Source organism: Hemibagrus wyckioides, linkage group LG16 (genome assembly GCF_019097595.1).
Source record: "Hemibagrus wyckioides isolate EC202008001 linkage group LG16, SWU_Hwy_1.0, whole genome shotgun sequence".
Lineage (NCBI taxonomy): Eukaryota > Metazoa > Chordata > Actinopteri > Siluriformes > Bagridae > Hemibagrus > Hemibagrus wyckioides.
The window spans coordinates 19,934,336-19,957,582 of NC_080725.1; the positions used below are offsets into that span (position 1 = coordinate 19,934,336).

Here is a 23,247-nt window from a genome sequence, read left to right on the forward strand (position 1 = left end):
AATTGAGATTTGGAGAGTTATACCTGCTCCCAGCCCTTTATTTTACAACCCTAATCCGGTTATTCAAGCACTACACACATTAGGCAAATTGATATAAATCATGGCAGTTTATTGGACATGATATTTGTATCACAATTACAGCTCTTTTCTGAATTGTTTTAAAATTGCAGATGGGTTTCAGTTCACATGATTTTGTCACGTGGTCCGTTCTTAGGTTACAGAAAAACAACAATATATATCAAAAAAAGTTCTAGACAGTCCTTTTTCTTTGGAAAAACATCAATTGTGATAGCAGACATATAGTATTTCGCCTGAACCACTTGGACAATAAGAACAAATGGGCTAAAGATGCTGTTTATTGAGTAAGCCTTAAGAGACAAACTGGAAAAATGAGCCTGTAGCATCTGAACTTTTCAGACAATCAGGGTCAGCAAATCCAAACCCACCACCAACTCTGAATACCAGAATCCCTCAGGGCTGTGTACTTATTTTTTGTGCAGGATGATTCACATCATGGAGTTCACTGACGGCACTAAAGAGGGTCCTTGACAGAACAACAAGGCAGCATACAGAGAGGAGGTGGAGCGGCTTGCAAACTGGTGCAGAGACAACAATCTGTCTATTAATGTGGACAAAACAAAGAGACGGTTGTTGATTCAAGGAGGTGGCGTGTCGATCGGTGTCCGACGCACGTCAGTGTGCGCAGTCATAGGCGAATTCAATAGCTCTAGGTTCTTTGGTGTACGTGTTGTGTGTTCTTCTGAGTTCTTAATGACATTTCTATAGCAATAGAAATAGTTCTTTTCTGCCTTTAAGATGTATCTGTTGCCTGGAAATGAGGACATGGTGTACCTTGTAAAAGATTAGAAGAGCCCTTGTCTAATTCGTGCAACTCCATTGTGGAGAAATGATCTTATATATTTTATCTAGTCTTTTATATTTAGTATTTACAGTACTGGATCTAGATCTAGGAGGAAATATTCAAAGCAATTTTGCAGTCTTGAATCTTCAATTTTGGTCTCATATTTAAAAATATTTTAGGTACATTAGGTCCATCTATTTACAGATCCGAACCCTTTGGCGGCCCTGGTTGAACATACACTATATTGCCAAAAGTTTTGGGACACCACCCCAAATCATTGAATTCAGGTGTTGTTTTTCAGGGGTTGGGCTCGGCTCCTTAGTTCCAGTGAAAGGAACTCTTAATGCTTCAGCTTCATACCAAGACATTTTGGACAATTTCATGCTCCCAACTTTGTGGGAACAGTTTGGGGATGACCGCTTCCTGTTCCAACATGACTGCACACCAGTGCACAAACCTTTGGGATGAATTAGAGCGAAGACTGCGAGCCAGACCTTCTCGAAGAACTTCTCACAAAGTCTCCTCACAGTCTCCGCTCTGTCTTCTTCAGTGATAAACTACTTACACTTTACTAGGTAAAGATTAAAGACACACTAAAGGGATCAATTGTACATAATTGAGGGTATTACTTCTAAGAATAGTAAAGTTTAGTGTTTTTTCTCTGAGCATGTGTTGATAATCAACGTACAGATAAATATTATTTGATTATTAAAGCACATATGAGGAATAACAAGTGATTAGGATCAGTGCTTGCCCCCACAATCCTAAGCTTTTGCTCTGGCATTCAGACAATATTTTCCCATGATGGGAAAGGATCAGATATTTGGATAGTAATTATGTAGATTCAGACAAATAAGAATATATATATATATTGGAAGATATTAATTCCACATCCATTCTACATATTTCATCAACACATTCAGCTCTGTGATTAAAGCTGGTGAAGGAGGAAAGCTGTGTAGTTTATTCGGTATATTTCTGCTGCCATCTTCTGGACATCTTCTGGTGCTAAATTTGAAGCTTTTTACAAATCTCTGAAGAGTACAGTCCTCATGTTCAATCATGTTCAATTGAACATGAGGACTGTACTCTTCAGAGATTTCATATATATATATATATATACTGTAATCTCAGCTCCTTACCTGTATAAAACTCATTAAACTCATTAAAATGCAAATCAATGTAGAACTTTTCTGAAATGCATTTTTCTGGATTTTTTTGTTGTTATTCTGCCTCTCACTTTTCAAATACACCTACCATTAAAATTAGAGACAGATCATTTCTTTGTCAGTGGGCAAACGTACAAAATCATCAGGGGATCAAATAATTTTTTCCCTCACTGTATATATATATATATATATATATATATATATATATATATATATACACTATATTGCCAAAAGTATTCGCTCACCTGCCTTGACTCACATATGAACTTAAGTGACATCCCATTCCTAATCCATAGGGTTCAATATGACGTCGGTCCACCCTTTGCAGCTATAACAGCTTCAACTCTTCTGGGAAGGCTGTCCACAAGGTTTAGGAGTGTGTTTATGGGAATTTTTGACCATTCTTCCAGAAGCGCATTTGTGAGGTCACACACTGATGTTGGGCGAGAAGGCCTGGCTCTCAGTCTCCGCTCTAATTCATCCCAAAGGTGTTCTATCGGGTTGAGGTCAGGACTCTGTGCAGGCCAGTCAAGTTCATCCACACCAGACTCTGTCATCCATGTCTTTATGGACCTTGCTTTGTGCACTGGTGCACAGTCATGTTGGAAGAGGAAGGGGCCAGCTCCAAACTGTTCCCACAAAGTTGGGAGCATGGAATTGTCCAAAATGTCTTGGTATGCTGAAGCATTCAGAGTTCCTTTCACTGGAACTAAGGGGCCAAGCCCAGCTCCTGAAAAACAACCCCACACCATAATCCCCCCTCCACCAAACTTTACACTTGGCACAATGCAGTCAGACAAGTACCGTTCTCCTGGCAACCGCCAAACCCAGACTCGTCCATCAGATTGCCAGATGGAGAAGCGCGATTCGTCACTCCAGAGAACGCGTCTCCACTGCTCTAGAGTCCAGTGGCGGCGTGCTTTACACCACTGCATCCGACGCTTTGCATTGCACTTGGTGATGTATGGCTTGGATGCAGCTGCTCGGCCATGGAAACCCATTCCATGAAGCTCTCTGCGCACTGTTCTTGAGCTAATCTGAAGGCCACATGAAGTTTGGAGGTCTGTAGCGATTGACTCTGCAGAAAGTTGGCGACCTCTTCACACTATGCGCCTCAGCATCCGCTGACCCCACTCCGTCAGTTTACGTGGCCTACCACTTCGTGGCTGAGTTGCTGTCGTTCCCAAACACTTCCACGTTCTTATAATACAGCTGACAGTTGACTGTGGAATATTTAGGAGCGAGGAAATTTCACGACTGGATTTGTTGCACAGGTGGCATCCTATCACAGTTCCACGCTGGAATTCACTGAGCTCCTGAGAGCGACCCATTCTTTCACAAATGTTTGTAAAAACAGTCTGCATGCCTAGGTGCTTGATTTTATACACCTGTGGCCATGGAAGTGATTGGAACACCTGATTCTGATTATTTGGATGGGTGAGCGAATACTTTTGGCAATATAGTGTATATATATATATATATATATATATATATACACACATACAATACTCACAAAAAGTTAAGGATATTCGGCTTTTGGGTGAAATTTCAGGATGCACCTAAAATGCACTATAAACTTGATGCACTATGAACTTAATTTGACCTTCTCTACACTTTTGAATGCACATGTCCAACTGTTCAGTGTTTCAGTACTTTTTGCATAATTTGCTGTTCTCTAACAAGGTGCTTAACGGCAAAATTCACAACTGGTGTTTGATCCATGAATCGACCAATAAATTTTCTGGTTTGATTAGAATTGGTATTTAAACAGACCTCTTCATCATGCTGTTCACATTTTGACATCATGAGACCAAGACCACGCCTAACAATTGATCAGCAGTACCTCGCCATTGCGAGGATTCAAACAGGATGTTCTCAGAGGGAAGTGGCCACTGAACTTAGAGTGTCATCAGCAGGTTATAACCTATAACGACAACCTTAAATAGATGTCAGTATGTGCTAGTTAGTCATTAGTTCCCAAAGAATTCCAAAGAAAGGAATTTCCCTATTTCTGTAGTATATACAGTACGTGACAAAATGAAGGCTTTCTTGTACTCGCTGTTTGTACCACTGATCTTCCTTCTCATCACAGATGTCACACAGTACATACAGTCCCCTACTGTAATTATTCAAACTTCCTTCTAGACAGTTTTCATGTGGCTGGTACATGTCTGCACGCAGGTTTGTACTGTAATAGAATCTTGCGAAAGGTTTAGCAAGGATCTAATTCTTTTTTGGCTGCAAGTGATATCAACTCTGTGCAAAACAATTTATATATGAATGGCAATAAAGGAATAAAGATGTGGTGTGTTCACTTGATCCCCTGACAAAGAAAATGATCAGGCTATAATTTTAATGGCAGGTTTATATGAACAGTGAGTGAAAAATCCAGAAAAAAAACGCTTTTTAAATAAAGTTTTACATTGATTTGCATGTTAATGAGTGAAATAAGTATTTGATAAGTATTTGGTGGCAAAACCCTTGTTGGCAATCACAGAGGTCAGACGTTTCTTGTAGTTGGCCTCCAGGTTTGCACACATCTCTGGAGGGATTTTGTCCCACTCCTCTTTGCAGATCCTCTCTAAGTCATTAAGGTTACGAGGCTGACGTTTGGCAACTCAAACCTTCAGCTCCCTCCACAGATTTTCTATGGGATTAAGGTCTGAAAACTGGCTAACGTGCTTCTTCTTGAGCCACTCCTTTGTTGGCTTGGCTGTGTGTTTCGGGTCATTGTCGTGCTGGAATATCCATCTACGACCCATTTTTAATGCCCTGGCTGAGGGAAGGAGGTTCTCACCTGAGATTTCATAGTACATGACCATAGTACATGAGTGTCTACTTTCATATGAGCTTCATATTAACCACCACTGTGGAGTGGAACAAGACAAAGACATTCAATCATCAACATGGACACAATAAAACGAGCAAACTCCATTCTTTTGTCCTCTGGTAAGTCACAGTTTTTAAGATTTTAATCCTTGGTCGATCTATTATGCCTCTTACTCTGGGTACTAGTGTTTAGGGTTTTGACTTCGTCTCAGTCTTAATGGTTGAACATATCAGGCGAGAAAATCAGAAGAGAAAATTCCTTTCCCTTTAAATGAGAAACCTTTACATACAGTATATAATATATTACTCATAAATGTATAAGCTTGAGGGAATTTCCCTTCAATAAGGAAAATGCTCCGATGTTAAGAAATGAATAATTTATTTCAAATATGATGAACTATCAAATATGATTACACTTTGATTGCTTTATTTACTAAGGGAGGATGAATCAGACGCAGTGTTTACAGGTCAAGGTCAAGAGAGGAAAAAAATAATTGGCCCAAGCTACGAGAATATTGATAGAAGAAGGAAGCTCTCTGGCAACGTTCGGTGGGAACTTGCCCAAGCGTGATGTTGCTTAGGCATTGTCTTGCTTTCAGATTGTTATAAGCTCTTTTTTAATATAATTTCTCTCGGCCCTTTGGTTGTTCCTGTTTCTAAGTTTCTAGTGCTTTTATTTAAATAAATAAGCTCATCACTGCATATATATATATATATTATTTATAAGAAGATTACCTGAGAGCCATTAAACTCTATCACTTAAGTTGCTTTGGATGACAGCATTGGCCAGTGATGGCTCACAAACACTTTCCAAGAAAAGGAATGCTTTTAATCTGTTTCATGCATGTGCAAAATACTCAAGAATGCACTTTGCAGTCATTATTTTTGGCGTATAAATACAATAAGCCAATAATAGTGGTTTAAAGGGCACTAGAAAATACTGCTAGGATAAAGAATGCAACCTAATCAAATTAATTCAGGTGAAAAACACAGCAAAAAATATAAGGAAGCTTGCATTGTCATCACTTGCCAATCCGAGTCTTCCGAAAACATTTATTATTTATTATTATATGTCTTTTTTCAAATTTTTTTTGGATGTTTTTCATGGCAATGCAAACATAATATGGGGGGGGGGGGTAAGAAAGATTTTTAATACAATTTCAATATTATATTAATGATTATATATTAAAATCATGATCCCTAATTCCATATGAATGAATGAGGAAAGTCTGGTGTGTGTGAGTAGTTTATAGGTCAAAGACAGGAAAGCAGTGTGGCGCCCTTTCATTGATTATGTTGATTGTTTCAGATAATTATAATTGCCCCCCCCTTTTTTTCTTTAATTAATTTATTTTATTTTTTATTATTTAAAAAAAATAATAAATTAATTAATTAATTTTTCTATTTTTATTTATTTATTATATATTTATATAATAAACCAAAGAAAACGATGATATGAAATCTTTATTCAGGTATTAGCATGCCTCTATTTTCTATACCCACTTTATTCCTAATTAGGGTCACAGGGATCTGCTGGAGCCTATCCCAGCATACATTGGGCAAAAGGCAGGGGTACACCCTAGACAGGTCACCAGTCCATCTATAGAGCGACAACCACATACACTTACTCCTACAGGCAATTTAGAATTACCAATCAACCTAATGTACATGTGGGAGGAAACCGGAGTATCCGGAGTAAACCCACAGGGAGAACATGCAAACTCCACACAGAAAGGCCCCTGCCTGTTCGAACCCAGGATTCTAACCCAGGATCTTCTTGCTGTGAGGCAACAATGCTAACCATTTAGCCACCGTTCTGCCCAAGTTACAATCAGATAAAAGCAAATAAAAGATCTGCATTGTTTAGTGCCTTGACGTGTGTTCATGCAAAACACAGCACTGTTTCTCTCTCACGCTCACACACTTCCAGTAACCGCTTAATCTGTAGTGGATGTGGATCCAGGAGGCCAGAAAACACCCTGAGCGCAACATCACTTTATCACATGTCAACATTACGCACGTCATTCCCACACTGTAAGACACGTCAAGTAGGTTACATATTGTAACAAAAGTTTACCTGCTGCCTTCGAAACATGAGTAAACACAACTCCTTCACCAAGTAGCCGAGACAACAGATTAACAGTGGATGAGTTTCATTTTTAGAAACATAATGATCAAAATTTAATAACATAAATAAGTTCACAAACTTTACATGTGCAAAAGTAGCTGTGACCACAGTGAATCATCTCTTTCCACCTATCCCTATCTTCTGCATCCTCAAGACTTGCTTCATATTCCCATTAATTACATCCATGTACCTCCTCTTTGGCCTTCCTCTTTGCCTCCTGCCTGTCCAACATTCTCCTACCAATATACTCACTCTCCCTCCTCTGAACATGTCCAAACCATCTTAATCTGGCCTCTCCCCCCAAACTTTGTCCCCCTAAACGTCGCAAGATTAAATTTGGCAAAATGTTTTACGCCAGATGCCCATCCTGACGCGAACCTTCTCTATTTATCAGGGCTCAGAAGTCCCTGGACTGTGTCCCCTATGGCTAGATTAATCATAAGCTAGAACCTCATCAGAGTTCGTAAAAGTGGAGTTCGCTTAATAAATGTACACATAAAGAAATGTTTAGGGGGAAGGTATAGAAATTAAGCAGGGTTGCCAAACAGGATAGCTCGAAAAACCATCGTTAGGCCGTTGAGCAACGTCCTTAAAACCGAATTAAAATTTCTATTGGCGTTAAACTCTGCTTTAAATGTCCTGAGTTAGGATTCACTGGAATAAATACATCTACAATAACCTTAAAAACCCATATTGTAAGCCTAAATGTATAGATTAGATAATAGATATAGATAAACTCTGGCAGAGCTGTGTTGACTAACTCAAACCGTCCTGTTTGTGTCTCTGTTGAAACACACCATTGTAAGAGTTTGTTAATATTACCCAAGATAAAAAAAATAAAGGAACCTTTCCTACTCAGGTTCTTCAACTGTATACATGAAGCAATTATGTGCGTTTGTGTGTAAATCAGAAATATCAAAAGCCAGCTCAGGTAAAACCTTGAGAATCATGCAGTAAGTACCTTGAGAAATTACTCCAATGCCTTGACTTCACTGCCTGGAGTTCAGTGTTAGTGTGTAAGCTTCTATACATTAATAGAGGGTCAGAGATGAAGCAGGTTTAAGCAATTTAAGCAACATTTCTTGGCTTCTGCTTTGACCCTAACTTCCTCCCATGTTGTGACATGCACAGAAACGTGTTTCACTATACACATGTTCACCCTACTTTCATAGGAGCACCTTTACACCTGCACAATTATACAAATATCTAATCATGTGGCTGCAGAGCAATGAATAAAATCATGTGCATAAAAAAATCGGTTTATACACAGTAATCATCAGAATGGGGGAAAAAGTGGAAATTTTTATTATGGCATGGATGTTGGTGCAGTTTTGAGAGAGGGTGAGAGAGAGAGAGAGAGACAGAGAGAGAGAGAGAGACAGAGAGAGAGAGAGAGAGAGAGAGAGAGAGAGAGAGGGTGAGAGAGAGACACACACAGAGACACAGAGAGAGACAGACAGAGAGAGAGAGAGAGAGAGAGGGTGAGAGAGAGAGAGACACACACAGAGACACAGAGAGAGACAGACAGAGAGAGAGAGAGAGAGAGAGAGAGAGGGTGAGAGAGAGAGAGACACACAGAGACACAGGGAGAGACAGACAGAGAGAGAGAGAGAGAGAGACAGACAGAGAGAGAGAGAGAGAGAGAGAGAGAGACACACAGAGACACAGAGAGAGACAGACAGAGAGAGAGAGAGAGAGAGAGAGAGAGACACACAGACACAGAGAGAGACAGACAGAGAGAGAGAGAGAGAATAGATAATAGATGATAACTTGTTTTTGGAGAAGAAATCAACAAACTCTAAACAGTTAAAAGGTTAAAAGTGATAATCCTGCTGTTACCTGAAAATAATCACCTTTGTGAGAGAGCAGGAACTCTCTGGAACACGCTTCACATCACATCACCACTGCGGTTCTGTTCCTGTAACAGCACACACCCAAGAGTTTATCAGTTTACATATCAGTTTAGGATTAATGGATGAAAAATGGTTTTCAGAAAAAAAAATATGAACGTAATTCCTAAGCATTTGCATGTTATTAAGCTGTAGTGCATCGTCATTAGCCAATTATTACGGACAAATGCGTCATCATTATCGGTCTAAATCGATCGCAGAGGGACACAAGCACAGAAGGAAACACCTGTTCAGGGCTAAATCTACCATGAGGTCATCTGTTTAGCTTTTAAAAAAAGTACTTGTACTCACTAGGCAATCGGGGAATCTCCATGCATGATCTTTTCAGGTAGAAAACACTTTTAGTGTGAAAGAAATCATTTCCTGGTTTATATTTTAGATATATCATATTCATTATGCCGTGTTTCTCTTCAGCTGGGACTAGGGCTCGACACCAGATAGAAGGAATCATAGACAGCAAAGGGTTTATTTTTATTTTTATTTTTTTTCTTGTTTTTCCTAAAATATTTCTATTTGTTTTCACTTTGTTTAGTTGCTATTTTCACGTGAAAGAGGAAAAAGATCAGACCTGGTTTATCTTGTTTTAATTTTTTTGCAGTACAAAATCCCTGCATTTTTTAACAGACTTTACAGTATATATTCCTTGTACAGTTTATCCCTCTGCACTGTAGAGTAATATCGCCATGCATTTCTCCACAGACAGACAAACAGAGCAGTTCAGTGTTAATGCTTTAGAAATAACGATTTAAAAAATACACCTATTGCTTTGTTCAGACAGCCAGGCATGTGAAGACCTGAAAAAATACTGTATATCAGGTGGAGGAAAAACACAAATGTATTTCCTGCAGATTTCTACTGAAATGATTTACTAGTTCTTTTACAATAACTACAGATCAAATAATTAGACGAATAATGCATATGACCTTTTGGGAAATTTTGATTGATTTCAGAGTTAATAGCTCACTCGAAAAACATGTTTGCCGGTTAGGAAGAAGGAGGAAGTACCCTAGGAGGAAATGTCAAGAAATGCCACAGCCCATCAATGGTGATGGAGATGGTTGGAGCTGGTGTGTTTATAAAAAGCCCTCTGCACTCTCCACAATCTGCAAAATTCATCAGGAGCCAAGAGGCAAAACACACAGGTGAGTACATCTTCTGCATTTCAACTTGGATCAGTAAAATAAGTCATATATTTTAATTGAATTTAATCTATTTATTTTATATTGACATGGTATGGTTTAGAAATTTTTTTGGTCAATTATATCTTTACATTATTTAAATTACATTACATAAATTATTTAATTTAATTTAATTTAATTTAATTTAATTTAATTTAATTTAATTTAATTTAATTTAATTTAATTTAATTTAATTTAATTTAATTTAATTTAATTTAATTTGACTGTAAATGCAACCATAAAAACTAGATTAAAACTAAAATTAAAACTAGATTGTCCTTGGATAATTATTATCATTTTGTATTATTATTTTTCAGTGGTAAAAAGAATTGTGATTATAAATAAAAGACCTTTGCATTTGCATAAAAATTGAACATGCAGCATTTATAATTAAGCATAATATTCTAAATAAATATGAAAAATAATTGAATGTTACTGCAAATTAAATATGACACATTTTCCCTGAGTTGTTTGAACACAAAAATCCATTTCTTTCAAATCAGAATTGCACTCATAAGAAATTTTTAATGAAATCTTTATTATGATTAGGGATGACATTATTTTATACTATATTTTGTTTGATTTAATACAAATAAAGTCATAAGGTCACTCTAACCCCACCCTTAATCCTGATCTTAATATATAACAGTATTCCATTTTTTAAGTGCTCCATATGTGTCATTAGTGTAAACAGAGCTCTGTACTGAAATGACTCAGTGTGTAGACGTGCTTAGAATGAATAATATGACAAATATGCTTATCATACATCTCACACGCAAAGTAATACGTAACGACAAACATTTACAAGCTGCAGATTTAAATTCTTGTTTTTGCACATTACCTATCTCATATAAATATTTAAGTATCAGTGTTTAGTATTTTTTCTTATATATATATTTTTTAAAATCTCTGAATTTAGTTTTTTTTTTGTTATATATTTTTTAAATCTCTGTATTTAGTATTTTTTGTTTTATTTATTTATTTATATTTATTATCTATCTATCTATCTATCTATCTATCTATCTATCTATCTATCTATCTATCTATCTATCTATCTATCTATCTATCTATCTATCTATCTATCTATCTATCTATCTACCTATCTAGGCCGGGGTTTTTTTTACGTTTTTTCCTTGTTGCAGATCAGGAGAAGACAAAACTCATGACATTGCTCTGAACTGTGGTGTGTGCATCTGTGCTTCAGACATGAATCTCTCAACTTCTCTATTTCTGCTGGGTCTGTGCTCCATGTTCAGCTGCCTGGCTGTGTCAGGTGAGTTTAAACAGGAGCAGTAAACATTTCAGCAATATGGTGATCATAAATACCAAGATACAGATGATGCTGAGCTTCTGAGGCTCAAGGTTCTAGGTTCATTTCTTTTCACTAGACTCACATTTTAGCAGCGTCAGAGAAACTCACTTCAGCCACACAAAGCCTGTGCTTTTAGGGAAAGACCATATTGTGTAAGGAAGCAGTTGAACAAACGCTGTGGTCAAAATGGTTTGCCTAATGATGTCAAAATCTTTGCAAGTAAATGTGTTTTCAGCACACGGTAAAAAGGGACGTTAGGCTCCTTATTAATCTTCAGTCAACTGTCAACATGTCTGAGATATAAACAGAAGAATAGTGTGTGAGTGTGAAAATGCTTCGACTTTGCATGCTGTTTAATTCAATAAAACTATTTTCATTACAAATGAATAACTAAATTAAACTAATTTTTTTTTTTTTTTAAATCCCATATTCAGTGTAGACTTTTGGACCTTAATGTAAAGTGGGCGTGTCTTTAAGACCATAAATGGGACCATAGGGGAGTGTTTACCATATATGGAAATAAGGAAGGATGTCAGTGACTTATATCCATATTTATATGTATAACTGACAGGATATACAGAAAAAGGTCAGGAAGGCGTTTTTGAGTACATTGATGGTTATTATCGCTGAAGAAAACTAAGAGGAAAGATTTTCTGAACGATTTAAATAATACGAATGACAGATGAAACGAATTAAATAATAATAATTCACCCTCCAGCTAAAAATATGCGACGTCGTGTAACAAAATAATAATAACGAATATAAACGAGACGAAAATGTCATGAATGTCATGGTCGGTTGAAAAGGGAAAAAAGATAGATAGATAGATAGATAGATAGATAGATAGATAGATAGATAGATAGATAAATAAATAAATAAATAAATAAATAAATAAGCGGAACTTTTACTTTCTACTTCACGTTTGCGCGCTCACGTTGCCAGGCTCGGGCGCGCGCATTGCTGGATTCTCTGGTTTTGTTTGACTCCGGAGCGTTAGCATTATCGATTACAGTGACCCCATATTGTGTGATTTATTATTATTATTATTGTTATTATTATTATTATTATTATTATTATTATTATTATTATTATTATTATTATTATTATTATTGTTATTAAAAACAATTTTCATTGACTGAAGATGTTTAGTCAGCGTTTGATGATTAAAATAGTCAACTAGCCCAAATCTGAAGTGAACTAACAATTGCCAAGTGACTAAAATAAAATAGGACTATTGTTTACTTTCATCAGAAGTCTAAAAGGCTAAAACAATATTCAAGTTAGCTGTTAAAATTAGTATCACTTCACTATAAGGTCCACAAATAATCATTATATGAATTAATATGTTATGTTAATATAGTATGGTATTCATGAACAGAATGAGTTAATATGGAGATACTCAAGAATAATAATAATTATTACTATTAATTATTATTAAATATTATTTGCTTTTTGGAAGCGAGGGGATAGACACAGTCGCCAATACATTTGGTGGAGAGCAGACAGATAGGGTGCCGATCCGTCTGGAGGCGAGTGGAGAGATAGGGTGCCAATATTTTTGGGGGCGGCTGGATATTTTACCAGGATACACATCACGGAGTTCCCCTCATTGTGCTGAGCGTTTTGATATGTTACATGTGTATGTTGCGGTAATTTTGCAAATTTTGCGAGCTTATTTTCGGGGTTGGTGTGCACATGGCGTCATGTGACGTCACCAGAACACAAGTTCCCCTCATTGTGCTGAGCGTATGTCAAACTTCAGACCAAGATGAACAACCATGCCGAGTTTGGTGCATGTAGGTCAAAAGCTCTAGGAGGAGTTACAGTTGATATATAATTGTCTAAGAATAATAATAATAAGCTTATTAAGAAAAACAGTAATTAATGACTATTGACAAATGATTAAATAGATTTTAACATCATTCTGAATCACTTAAAAACACATACGCCAGTCATCAGTCTGACTCTTGACCTTTGTACTGCATGTATTCTTAACTTTGCTGTGATGTTTTTGTTTGTACAGGATCTAAAGCGAAAGAATTGACCAGGCCTTTCATTGTGGACGCCTTCAAGGAAGCGAAACAAATCGTAGATGACTCTTATTTGTACTCTCGTAAAACGTGAGTCAACACTTCTTATATTAGAGCAAAGTTGTTTATCCCAAGAATCAACTATACTCTAGATCGAAACAACAAAACTGAAAGTAGATAATAAGCAAACAGTTGCAGAAATCAATGTGTTGGAATACAAGATTACAAAACTACAGGCTACAAAAAAAAAAAAAAAGAAATCTCATCTAATATAAACTAACAGATAACAGAGACACAATATAGATATTAACATGGAGCAACATTGATGCATACTGTGATCAGAGTGTGTGACCAAGATGAAGCTAAAGTAGACCTAATCAAGAAGTTATTTGTATTGTCATATTGTAAAATCGTAACATATCATTGGAATGCAAACGTTTACACAGCCACATTCATCTGGCTTTAACAAGCTTCCAAAAGTTTAATAAAGACGAATTTCTGTCATGGATAATATCTGTGCAGTACAATAACGGTACATTTTGTCATGCAGAATCCAAGGGGTACAAACATTTGCACTCAACTATCTACTATCTGAGTAAGCACAGAGTTATCATACTGATTTATATTGTGTATATGTGTGTGTGTGTGTTTACAGGAGCCTTGAGAGGGTGCGCAGTTCCGATTTCGTCAAGCCGTCTGATACGCTGCGTCTGATGAAGCAGCCGAAACGGAAGTCACGTGAAGCTGTGAGAGCTGCAGATTACCTGGAGCAGACGTTGAGGATCATTGCAGAGAGAACGCACCACGCACACAAGAGATCTATTAATGCCACAGGTCTGACACACACACACACACAGACAGACTTACACCAAAACACATTAAGTCTGCCTGCTGTATCTATGCTGAGTCACATGGCAGCATTACGTACTTGGAGGAAAGAGCTATCTGCCCTCTTCCACATACATGAGCTCATAGATGCACGTGATTGGCTAGCGTTGCTGTGATTACACCATCCTTCCCCCCCAGGGAGCAAGGACATTTTTACTCCCTTGATCCCATCAACTCTTTTGAAAAGAAATGTTAAGAAAGCTACAAACACTAGACGAGAATATAAAACAATTATTATAAACACAGATGTACAGGATATTTCACTCAAATATATACAGCTACATCAATGCTGTCTATATGTAGTTTTTGTGTATTTGTGTGTGGGGGGGTTCACCCTGTTTGTCTGGTCTCTCTCTCAGCGCTGCTAACTCTTGAAGAACTTGAGCTGATTGCGAAACTGACCGGCTGTGCCGCTCAAACCCTTCCTCCTCCTTGCAGAACGACGCAGAATCTGAACAGATATCGCACGGCCAGCAGCGTCTGCAACAACGAGTGAGAGACACATGTTAAAGCAGGAACACACACACACACACACAAAGCAATAAAATATAGTTTTATCTAATTATTATTAATTAATGACTTACTGCCGCTGTCAATGCCGTCATGCTAGTCAGGGATCTGGGGACAGCTAGTGTAATAGATAAAACTATATTTTATTGCTTTGAAGCATTATTTCGCTCATCTGTTATGAGTTTTCAATTCTAGACAATGGCACATTGCCACTCACAGTGTACATGTCTCTAGGGCTTAATGCTGTGACATAAGAATCTCAGACTATTGTTTTAAATCTGCAGGAGGAATCCACTTCAGGGTGCTTCAAACACAGCGTTCACCCGTTGGCTGCCTCCTGTTTATGAGGATCGCATCTCTGAACCTCAAGGATGGAACCCTGGAAGACTCTATAATAATGTTGTGCTTCCTCTGGTATGAAAGCATTTGAATTCTGCTTGGAATTTTTAAAGGCATGTTGATTACTGTCAGTTTAGGACAGAATTATGGCTTTTTGTATAGCAGCTGATTAAGTAACATTTTCAGGAGCGTGTCCAGATTTAGGATATTTTGGGTGTATAAGTGGGGCAAGAGCACGTAAGGCATTAGGCAGAGAAACAACCAAGAGGCTAATGATAACTTTTACTGGGATGCTACCACCACCATGCTTCACTGTGGTGAGCAATATTGAGTTACACTAAAGTATCACTTCAACGTACATTTTATCTGGTCTATGACTGTCAGGTCATCAGCTTTTCCCATCTGAACTGTGGATCTCTATAGCTCCAGTAGTTTTACACTGTCATCTGGGTTACTTCACTGGCTTATGTACTCCTGTCCTTGGCAGAGTTGGGCCATTTTCTTATGTTTTATGTCTAGCTTCACATTTAAAATGAGATTTTCATAGAAAATATATTACCTATGAATAGTAAAAGCTTATTCTATAGTGGTATCTGCCACCCTGTGCTGCCCATGTGATCAGATTTCCTTATTGCATCATTTGTCTTGTGAAACAGTTCGACTTTTCCTGAAGCAGAATATCAATATTCTGTTTTTTCTGTCTAGGTGAGGCTGGTGTCAAACCGCATTTTCAGCACACAGGACCGAAATGTTGTGGGCGACAATGAGTTCACACTCCTCATCACCTTCTTCGGCCAGTGGAATGACCACGACTTGTCCTTCACCCCCATGTCACCCAGTATCCGGTCCTTTAGCAACGGCATAAACTGTGATGACAGCTGCGAGCGCTCAGAGCCATGCTTCCCCATCCAGGTCCATAAACACACACACACACCAACACATACACACACACACAAAGGTTCTACAGCATTTTGTGAGTTAATGTTTATGAGTTAGAGTGATAGGGGAGTAGAATTGGTTCTGATGGACTATCCCTAATTCAGCTTGGAATAAATAACCAAAAATGACCTTAGTCGTCCTTGAGTAACTTTTCCTTTTGCATTATTCGACTTAGATTCCAAGAGATGACCCGCGCCTGCCCTCCGGTCCCAACAACTGCCTCCCAGTTTTTCGCTCTGCACCCGCCTGTGGCTCTGGATACAGTGCCTACATGTTTGGAGGTGTGCCCAGAGTGCGGGAGCAGATCAACACTCTGACATCATTCCTGGATGCTGGCCAGTTGTACGGCTCAGAGGATGGGCTCTCTCGAGATCTCAGAGATCTCTCCAATGATGCAGGCCTCATGCGTGTCAATGACAGATTTAAGGACAATGGCCGTGAGCTGCTGCCTTTCACCAGGGTGGTCAGCAAAATGTGCACCACTCGCAATCGTATTCAAAACACCACTGGCCTGGAGGAAGTGCCGTGCTTTATCGCAGGTGGGTTTGCAATGAAAAACATATATATGTGTGGAGGTTCAATCCTAAGTTCTGTATGTTCCTCATACTGCTCATAAACATGCAGGTAGGCGGATTGGCTATACTAAATTGCCCTTAGGAGGGAATGAGTATGTACATGATGCCCTGTGATACACTGGCATCCCATCCAGAGTGGATTCTCCAGCCCTTGCACCCAGTGTTCCTAGAATAGGCGTTCCTTGGAATAGTTTTGTGTCTCTTTTAAGAAACATAAGCAGATAAAAAATGTCGGATAAATGAAAGAGCAAACAGTTAAAAGCAGTTCATGTTTGCAGGTGACGAGCGTGTGGATGAGAACATCGCTCTCACTTCGCTGCACACACTCTTCCTGCGAGAACACAACCGGCTCGCGCGTGCTCTGCGCCGCCTAAACCCACAATGGGGCAATGAACAGATTTATCAGGAAGCTCGCAAAATCGTAGGAGCCTACCATCAGGTACTGCACACACACATACACACACACACACACTCAAAAAACACACAGCAGATTATTTGCTGTTAAATGCTTTAAAGTTGATTATTTTGAATTTTTCTGGAAGTATATAGTATAAAGAAGAGAGTCTCTGGTTCATTTATTTTGGGCCAATGACAGACAAAATTAGACTATTTATTAATGACACATTAAGCAAGATTTTATTTCATCACATTTTATATCACCAATAGCTTTGAATGTTTTACAATTTATCCTTCATTGAATTGTTTGTGCATTTTTTGTTATAAATTAATGTCTACATCCAGTTCCATATGTGATTGTTATAATTCTTTACACTTGACATTCACCATCTAGCAGCTTGGAAAGAACTAGTTATGGGTCTGATGGTGTGAGATTATGTAGCTTAATTCAAATTTGGGAAAATTTTTGGTGATCCTGCCTTAGAGTAAAGATTCATTCTGTGTCTCGCAGATCATTGTGTTTAGAGATTATCTACCACACATCGTGGGCCAAGAAGCCATGAGGAGGCAGCTCGGGAGGTATCCTGGATACAACGCTAATATTAACCCAACCATCTCCAATGTTTTCGCCACAGCCGCTTACCGCTTCGCCCACGCAACCATCCAGCCCGTCATCTTCCGTCTGGATGAAAACTTCCAGGAAAATCAAAGGGCCCCTAGTGTTCCTTTGCAACTAGCCTTCTTTACACCATGGAGAATTCTATTTGAAGGTGAGTTTATACAATTAAGGTTTTGCATCAAACATAATGGGGTCACTGAATGGTGACAGGAGCACTGAGCATTCCATATAAAATAGCAATTTTATTATCCAACCTTAATCTCACCTGTAACCTTTCCCCCAGGTGGGATTGATCCTCAGATCCGGGGGCTGATTAGTCGGCCAGCTAAGCTGAACAGGCAGGATGGCATACTGGTGGATGCAGTGAGGGAGAGACTGTTCGCTTTCACCAGCCAAATCGCCCAGGACCTGGGTTCCCTCAACCTTCAGAGGAGCCGAGACCACGGCCTACCAAGTAAACACACACACACACGCACACATGCATACAACACACACACACACAATGTACAATGGATATATAGGTACACACACACACACACACAGAAAGACAGAGAGACTGAAAAGACAATAAATAGACAAGATAGACAGACAGACAGACAGACAGGATAGACAGACAGACAGATGACAGACAGATAAATAGACAAGATAGACAGACTGACAAATAGAATAGTTACTGGATAGACAGATAGACAGACAGGATACACAGACAGACAGGATAGACAGACAGGATAGACTGACATACAGACAGACAAGATAGACAGACAAACAGACACACAGGATAGACAGACAGGACAGACTCACAAATAGACAGATAGGATAAACAGACAGGACAGACTGACAGACAGACATTATAGACGGACAGACAGACAGGATAGACAGACAGACAGACAAGCTAGACAGACAGACAGGATAGACAGACTGACAGATAAATAGACAAGATAGACAGACTGACAAATAGAATAGTTTCTGGATAGATGGATAGGCAGACAGGATAGACTGACAGACAGACAAACACGATAGACAGACAGGATGGACAAACAGACAGACATACAGACAAGATAGACAGACAGGATAGACTGACATACAGACAGAAAGGATAGACAGAAAGACAGACTGGATAGACACACAGACAGACAGACGAACAGGATAGACAGACAGGACAGACTAACAAATAGACAAACAGGATAAACAGACAGGACAGAGTGACAGACAGACATTATCGACAGACAGACAGACAGGATAGACAGACAAGACAGACAGACAGAAAAATAGGCAAGATAGACCGACTGCCAAATAGAATAGTTACTGGATAGACAGACAGACAGGATGGACAGACAGGCAGATAGGATAGACAGACAGGATAGACTGACAGACAGACAGGATAGACAGACAGGACAGACTGACAAATAGACAGACAGGATAAACAGACATGACAGACTGACAGACAGACATTATCAACAGACAGACAGACAGGATAGACAGACAGGATAGACTTACAGGCAGACAGGCAGGATAGACAGACAGACAGACAAAGAGAACAGAACCATATACAGTGAGAGGAAATAAGTATTTGGACACTTTTGTTTATGTTATATTATCCACTTCCAGAGAATATACTCACTTTAGATTGTACTTATTAAAATTAGAGACCCATAAATCATCAATCAATCAATCAATCAATCAATCAATCAATCAATCAGAGCAACTGTTGTAACCTTGGGAAAGACAATTTGCCCAGAAGAATCGATCAGAGTAATATTTTTTAAACATATCATTTTATATTTATGAAAATCTATAAGTACAAAGTCCAAAGACATGATACAGTATGTAGAAATGGGAAGTGGACATAATATGCACTGATATTACATTTCATAACAAACAGCCCAAATAACTGTCCAGAAAAACTGTCTGAATTCTTAGTTCCCCTGAAGTTCACAGAACAGCACAATGTTGAACATATTGTCTTCTGTCCATTAGGCTATAACGCATGGAGGAGATTCTGTGGTCTGTCCACACCCAGGAATGTCAATGAATTGGCGAGGGTGCTGAATAACACAGATCTGGCACGTAGACTCATCCAACTCTACGGGACACCCGATAACATCGACCTCTGGGCGGCAGGCATTGCCGAACCGTTCGTCACCGGAGGCAGAGTCGGGCCTCTGTTCTCCTGTATCATTGCCACGCAGTTCCAGAGGATCCGCCAAGGAGACAGGTACTGTGTTTTCTCTAACATAAGTGATCCGCCTTGTCTTGTGCCATGAGCATTTCACAATGAATTTAACTGTAAGTGAATAAAAGCACTGAAAATGTAGTTTTATTTAAGAAATTAAAATGTTTAGTTTGGGGAAAATGCTGTGGTTTAAGAGGAATAAAACGTATCCCAAATATAATCCGCATGTTTGGAATGATGCTTGTGTAATGAACTGCGGATCAGACGACTTTTATCGTAGATCAAGCAGTTCATCTGGGACTCTGTCATTTCTGCACTCAGGCTCTGGTGGGAGAACATGGGTGTTTTCACACTAGCACAGAGATCCGCACTGAACCGAGTGTCTCTGTCTCGCATCATCTGTGACAACACGGGCATCAGCCGAGTTCCTAGAAACCCTTTCATTCTTAGTCGCAACCTAGCAAGCTTTGTCAATTGCGGAAACATCCCGGGGACTGACCTCTCTCCTTGGCAGGAGTCAAGTAAGTGAGATCTATAGCAAAAAATAATGAAAACATAAGAAATTTGAATGTATACGTCACTATAATGCTTAAGTCACCTGCTACTGAAAAGGCTTCTTAGTCTGGGGAATGCGTATAGTTTAAGTGTACAAACAGTCTGACAAATAGCCTCAAGTAATAGAGACATCCAGACAAACAGAGAAGAGAAATTGTCTAAGATGTAGCTCTGGCACTGGGAATGATGAGCTAGGGAAGCTGAGCTGTTCATAGGGAATACACATTGATGTTTAGCCATGTGAATACTAATATCACTCGAATAATCATACAGTATATAGTATCTAGACTCAATTGCCTTGCTTTTCATCATTAGGTTAAAAAAAATACTATGTGCTTGTGTGATCTCTGTAATGTTGAGTTATCTTTGGTGTTTGATTTTCTAGAGGACAGAGGCAGGAAAATGGCATCTGATGAAAATGAGGTCAGTGACATGCTTTTTATCAACTCTGACAACACTGAATCAATCAAAAAGAAATGATAAAACACTATATATATATATATATATATATATATATATATATATATATATATATATATATATATATATATATATATATATATATATATGTGTCTATTCACTGACCAGGCATAACATTATGACCACCTGCCTAATATTGTGTTGCCCTGGCCACCCCCCACCCCCCTTTTTTGCTGCCAAAACAGCCCTGACCCGTCCTGCACTGTGTATTCTGACACCTTTCTATCAGAATGTTCACTTGCTGCCTAATATATCCCACCCACTAACAGGTGCCATGATGAGGAGATCATCAGTCTTATTCACTTCACCTCTCACTGCTCAGAAAGTTATGCCTGATCGGTTGTATATATATATATATATATATATATATATATATATATATGAATGAATCAGCACACAGTAACCATAAAGACTAACAACATGTTTTTAACTTATGTAGTTTTTATGTTATACTAGCAAACACATTACTTATTAAAACTAATTGAAATCTGTCATTTAAAGAAGTTTTCAGACTCATTATTCAATTATTTAAGGTCATTGAGTCGATCTGTAAAGCTAAACGCTGCGGTGTGTTTGCCCCTTGTGGCTATATTAATCTGTTGTTGTTTTTTTGTTGTTAACCCCGATCAGATTTCAAGAGAGAAGCAATCTGATGAGGACCCAGAGGAACTGCTGGAGAACCAGGTAAAATATACAGTTCTTTAAGAACAAAGACAATTTTCTTTAAGCTTACCGTTCTTCTCATTCTGATTTTTTCCATCTTTCTTCTAATTATTCTTGTACACTCGCAGGTCAGTCGGGAATAAGAAGCCCCAGTGGTCCATGTTGAACCCCATACCCACCAGACCCCCCTAGTTCCCACAGGAAATCTTGCAGCTTGTGGCATCCTGAATATCCGTGGACCTCCAGGTTTCTTTCTCCTTTCCATTGCTTCTGCAAAAGATCATCTACAAAGATCTGAATCTCTGTATAACCCAGACGGGCGAGTCCACCTGCAGCATACCTGGCATCTACAAGTTTCATCTCTTCTTCTTGACATCTGCAGTGTCAGCACAGTGCCCTAGCACTTATTAGCTAGTAGCACGAGAGAAAAAGTCACCTGCTAATATATTTCTTAAACTCATAATAAAAATTTTATGCCTGTTTTTACAAATATTCAATCATTATATATGCACATTCTATATATTTTGCTTCTTTTTAAGTATTGTTTAAGTAACTTTTTAAGTACAGTGTTGTATTAACATTTAATTTTCTGTTACAAACCAAAATTGCCAATAAAGTGCTTTTCATCATCTGTACAAACTCTGTCTTCTTTGACAATGTTGTCTAATTTTAATATTTAAAATATTCTACACATCTGGAGTACATTATATTTTTTAATGCAGTTTAGTTCCAATGCACGTGAAGTTAGTTATACTTGTTCGAATAGTAGTTGATATATAATTCATTTATAAAAAAAAAAAAAAAAAAAATTAGCCAATATTACAAGAATTATTATTAAGCTTTTAATATAATATGAGAACCTAGACGTCCTAGTCAGCATACATGAACAGGCATAACATTATGACCACCTGCCTAATATTGTGTCAGTCCCCCTTTTGCTGCCCAAACAGCCCTGACCCGCCGAAGGAAATGGACTCCACTAGATCCCTGAAGGTGTGCTGTGGTATCTGGCACCAAGATGTTAGCAGCAGATCCTTTAAATCCTGTAAATTGCGAGGCATGAATCAGACTTGTTTGTCCAGCACATCCCACAGATGCTTGAATGGATTGAGATCTCTTTTACATAAATCCAGAATGCTTTAGTCGTTAATAGTAGCATTATTGGATTAGATTAATTTAGATTCAGCTTTATTGTCATTGTGAAAAGTGCATGTAAATAAATTACGCCACGCATTATGTATATTATTATAAAATGAGTTTAAAGCTCCTGTTATTCAGCTGTTTAATACATAAAATGCTCAAAGATGGTGAGAGTCCATGATCTATTGCCAGTAGATGGCGCTCAAATGACTTCATACACAATATATCCAGGGTGTGAGACAAGACATAAACAGCCTGATGCTGTCAGGTTGGTGTCTGTGAAGAGGTCCACGATTTAAGAAGTAAGATACGTGGTGGAAATTACAGCTTCTTTTAATTATTGAGTCTTTAACGTTATTAGTCTGCTCGACTGGACCGTTAATGTGAATAGGTTTAATCCCAATGATAATAATGTGAAAACTAGTAACCTGTGAGTCATGTCAACTTATATCACTCACTTTCAGTCACTGCTTTATCCCGGTCAAGGTTCTGGTGGATCCCGAGGCTATACAAGAAATACTGGGTGTGAGGCAAAATTCCCCCTGATGAGAT

The 23,247-nt window shown here is 38.4% G+C and overlaps 1 protein-coding gene across 5 annotated transcripts; it reads left to right on the forward strand.

The window, feature by feature from the left end:
- Positions 1–4,922: 4,922 nt before the first annotated feature.
- On the forward strand, positions 4,923–22,058 carry mpx (myeloid-specific peroxidase). Of its 5 annotated transcripts, none has more exons than XM_058412497.1 (17): positions 4,923–4,980; positions 9,887–10,040; positions 11,219–11,349; positions 13,412–13,508; positions 14,074–14,252; positions 14,666–14,798; positions 15,101–15,230; positions 15,861–16,067; positions 16,270–16,633; positions 16,948–17,108; positions 17,577–17,835; positions 17,968–18,138; positions 19,662–19,899; positions 20,179–20,378; positions 20,798–20,835; positions 21,523–21,576; positions 21,684–22,058. In XM_058412497.1, the coding sequence occupies exons 1-17, from the start codon at positions 4,938–4,940 to the stop codon at positions 21,696–21,698; spliced, it is 2,574 nt and encodes an 857-aa protein (XP_058268480.1). In that variant the 5' UTR covers positions 4,923–4,937; the 3' UTR covers positions 21,699–22,058. The 5 variants fall into 5 exon arrangements, with proteins under 5 accessions (XP_058268480.1, XP_058268479.1, XP_058268481.1 ...); XM_058412496.1 differs by lacking the exon at positions 4,923–4,980 and adding an exon at positions 9,195–9,226 and having other exon boundaries at positions 9,849–10,040; XM_058412498.1 differs by lacking the exon at positions 4,923–4,980 and adding an exon at positions 9,199–9,226.
- Positions 22,059–23,247: the final 1,189 nt, after the last annotated feature.

Excerpts from the sequence above, each read along its gene's own strand:
- mpx (XM_058412496.1), top strand. Across the intron at positions 18,139-19,661 it reads CCGAGACCACGGCCTACCAA|GCTATAACGCATGGAGGAGA; the intron begins GTAAACACACAC and ends TCTGTCCATTAG. Across the intron at positions 20,379-20,797 it reads CTCTCCTTGGCAGGAGTCAA|AGGACAGAGGCAGGAAAATG; the intron begins GTAAGTGAGATC and ends TTGATTTTCTAG.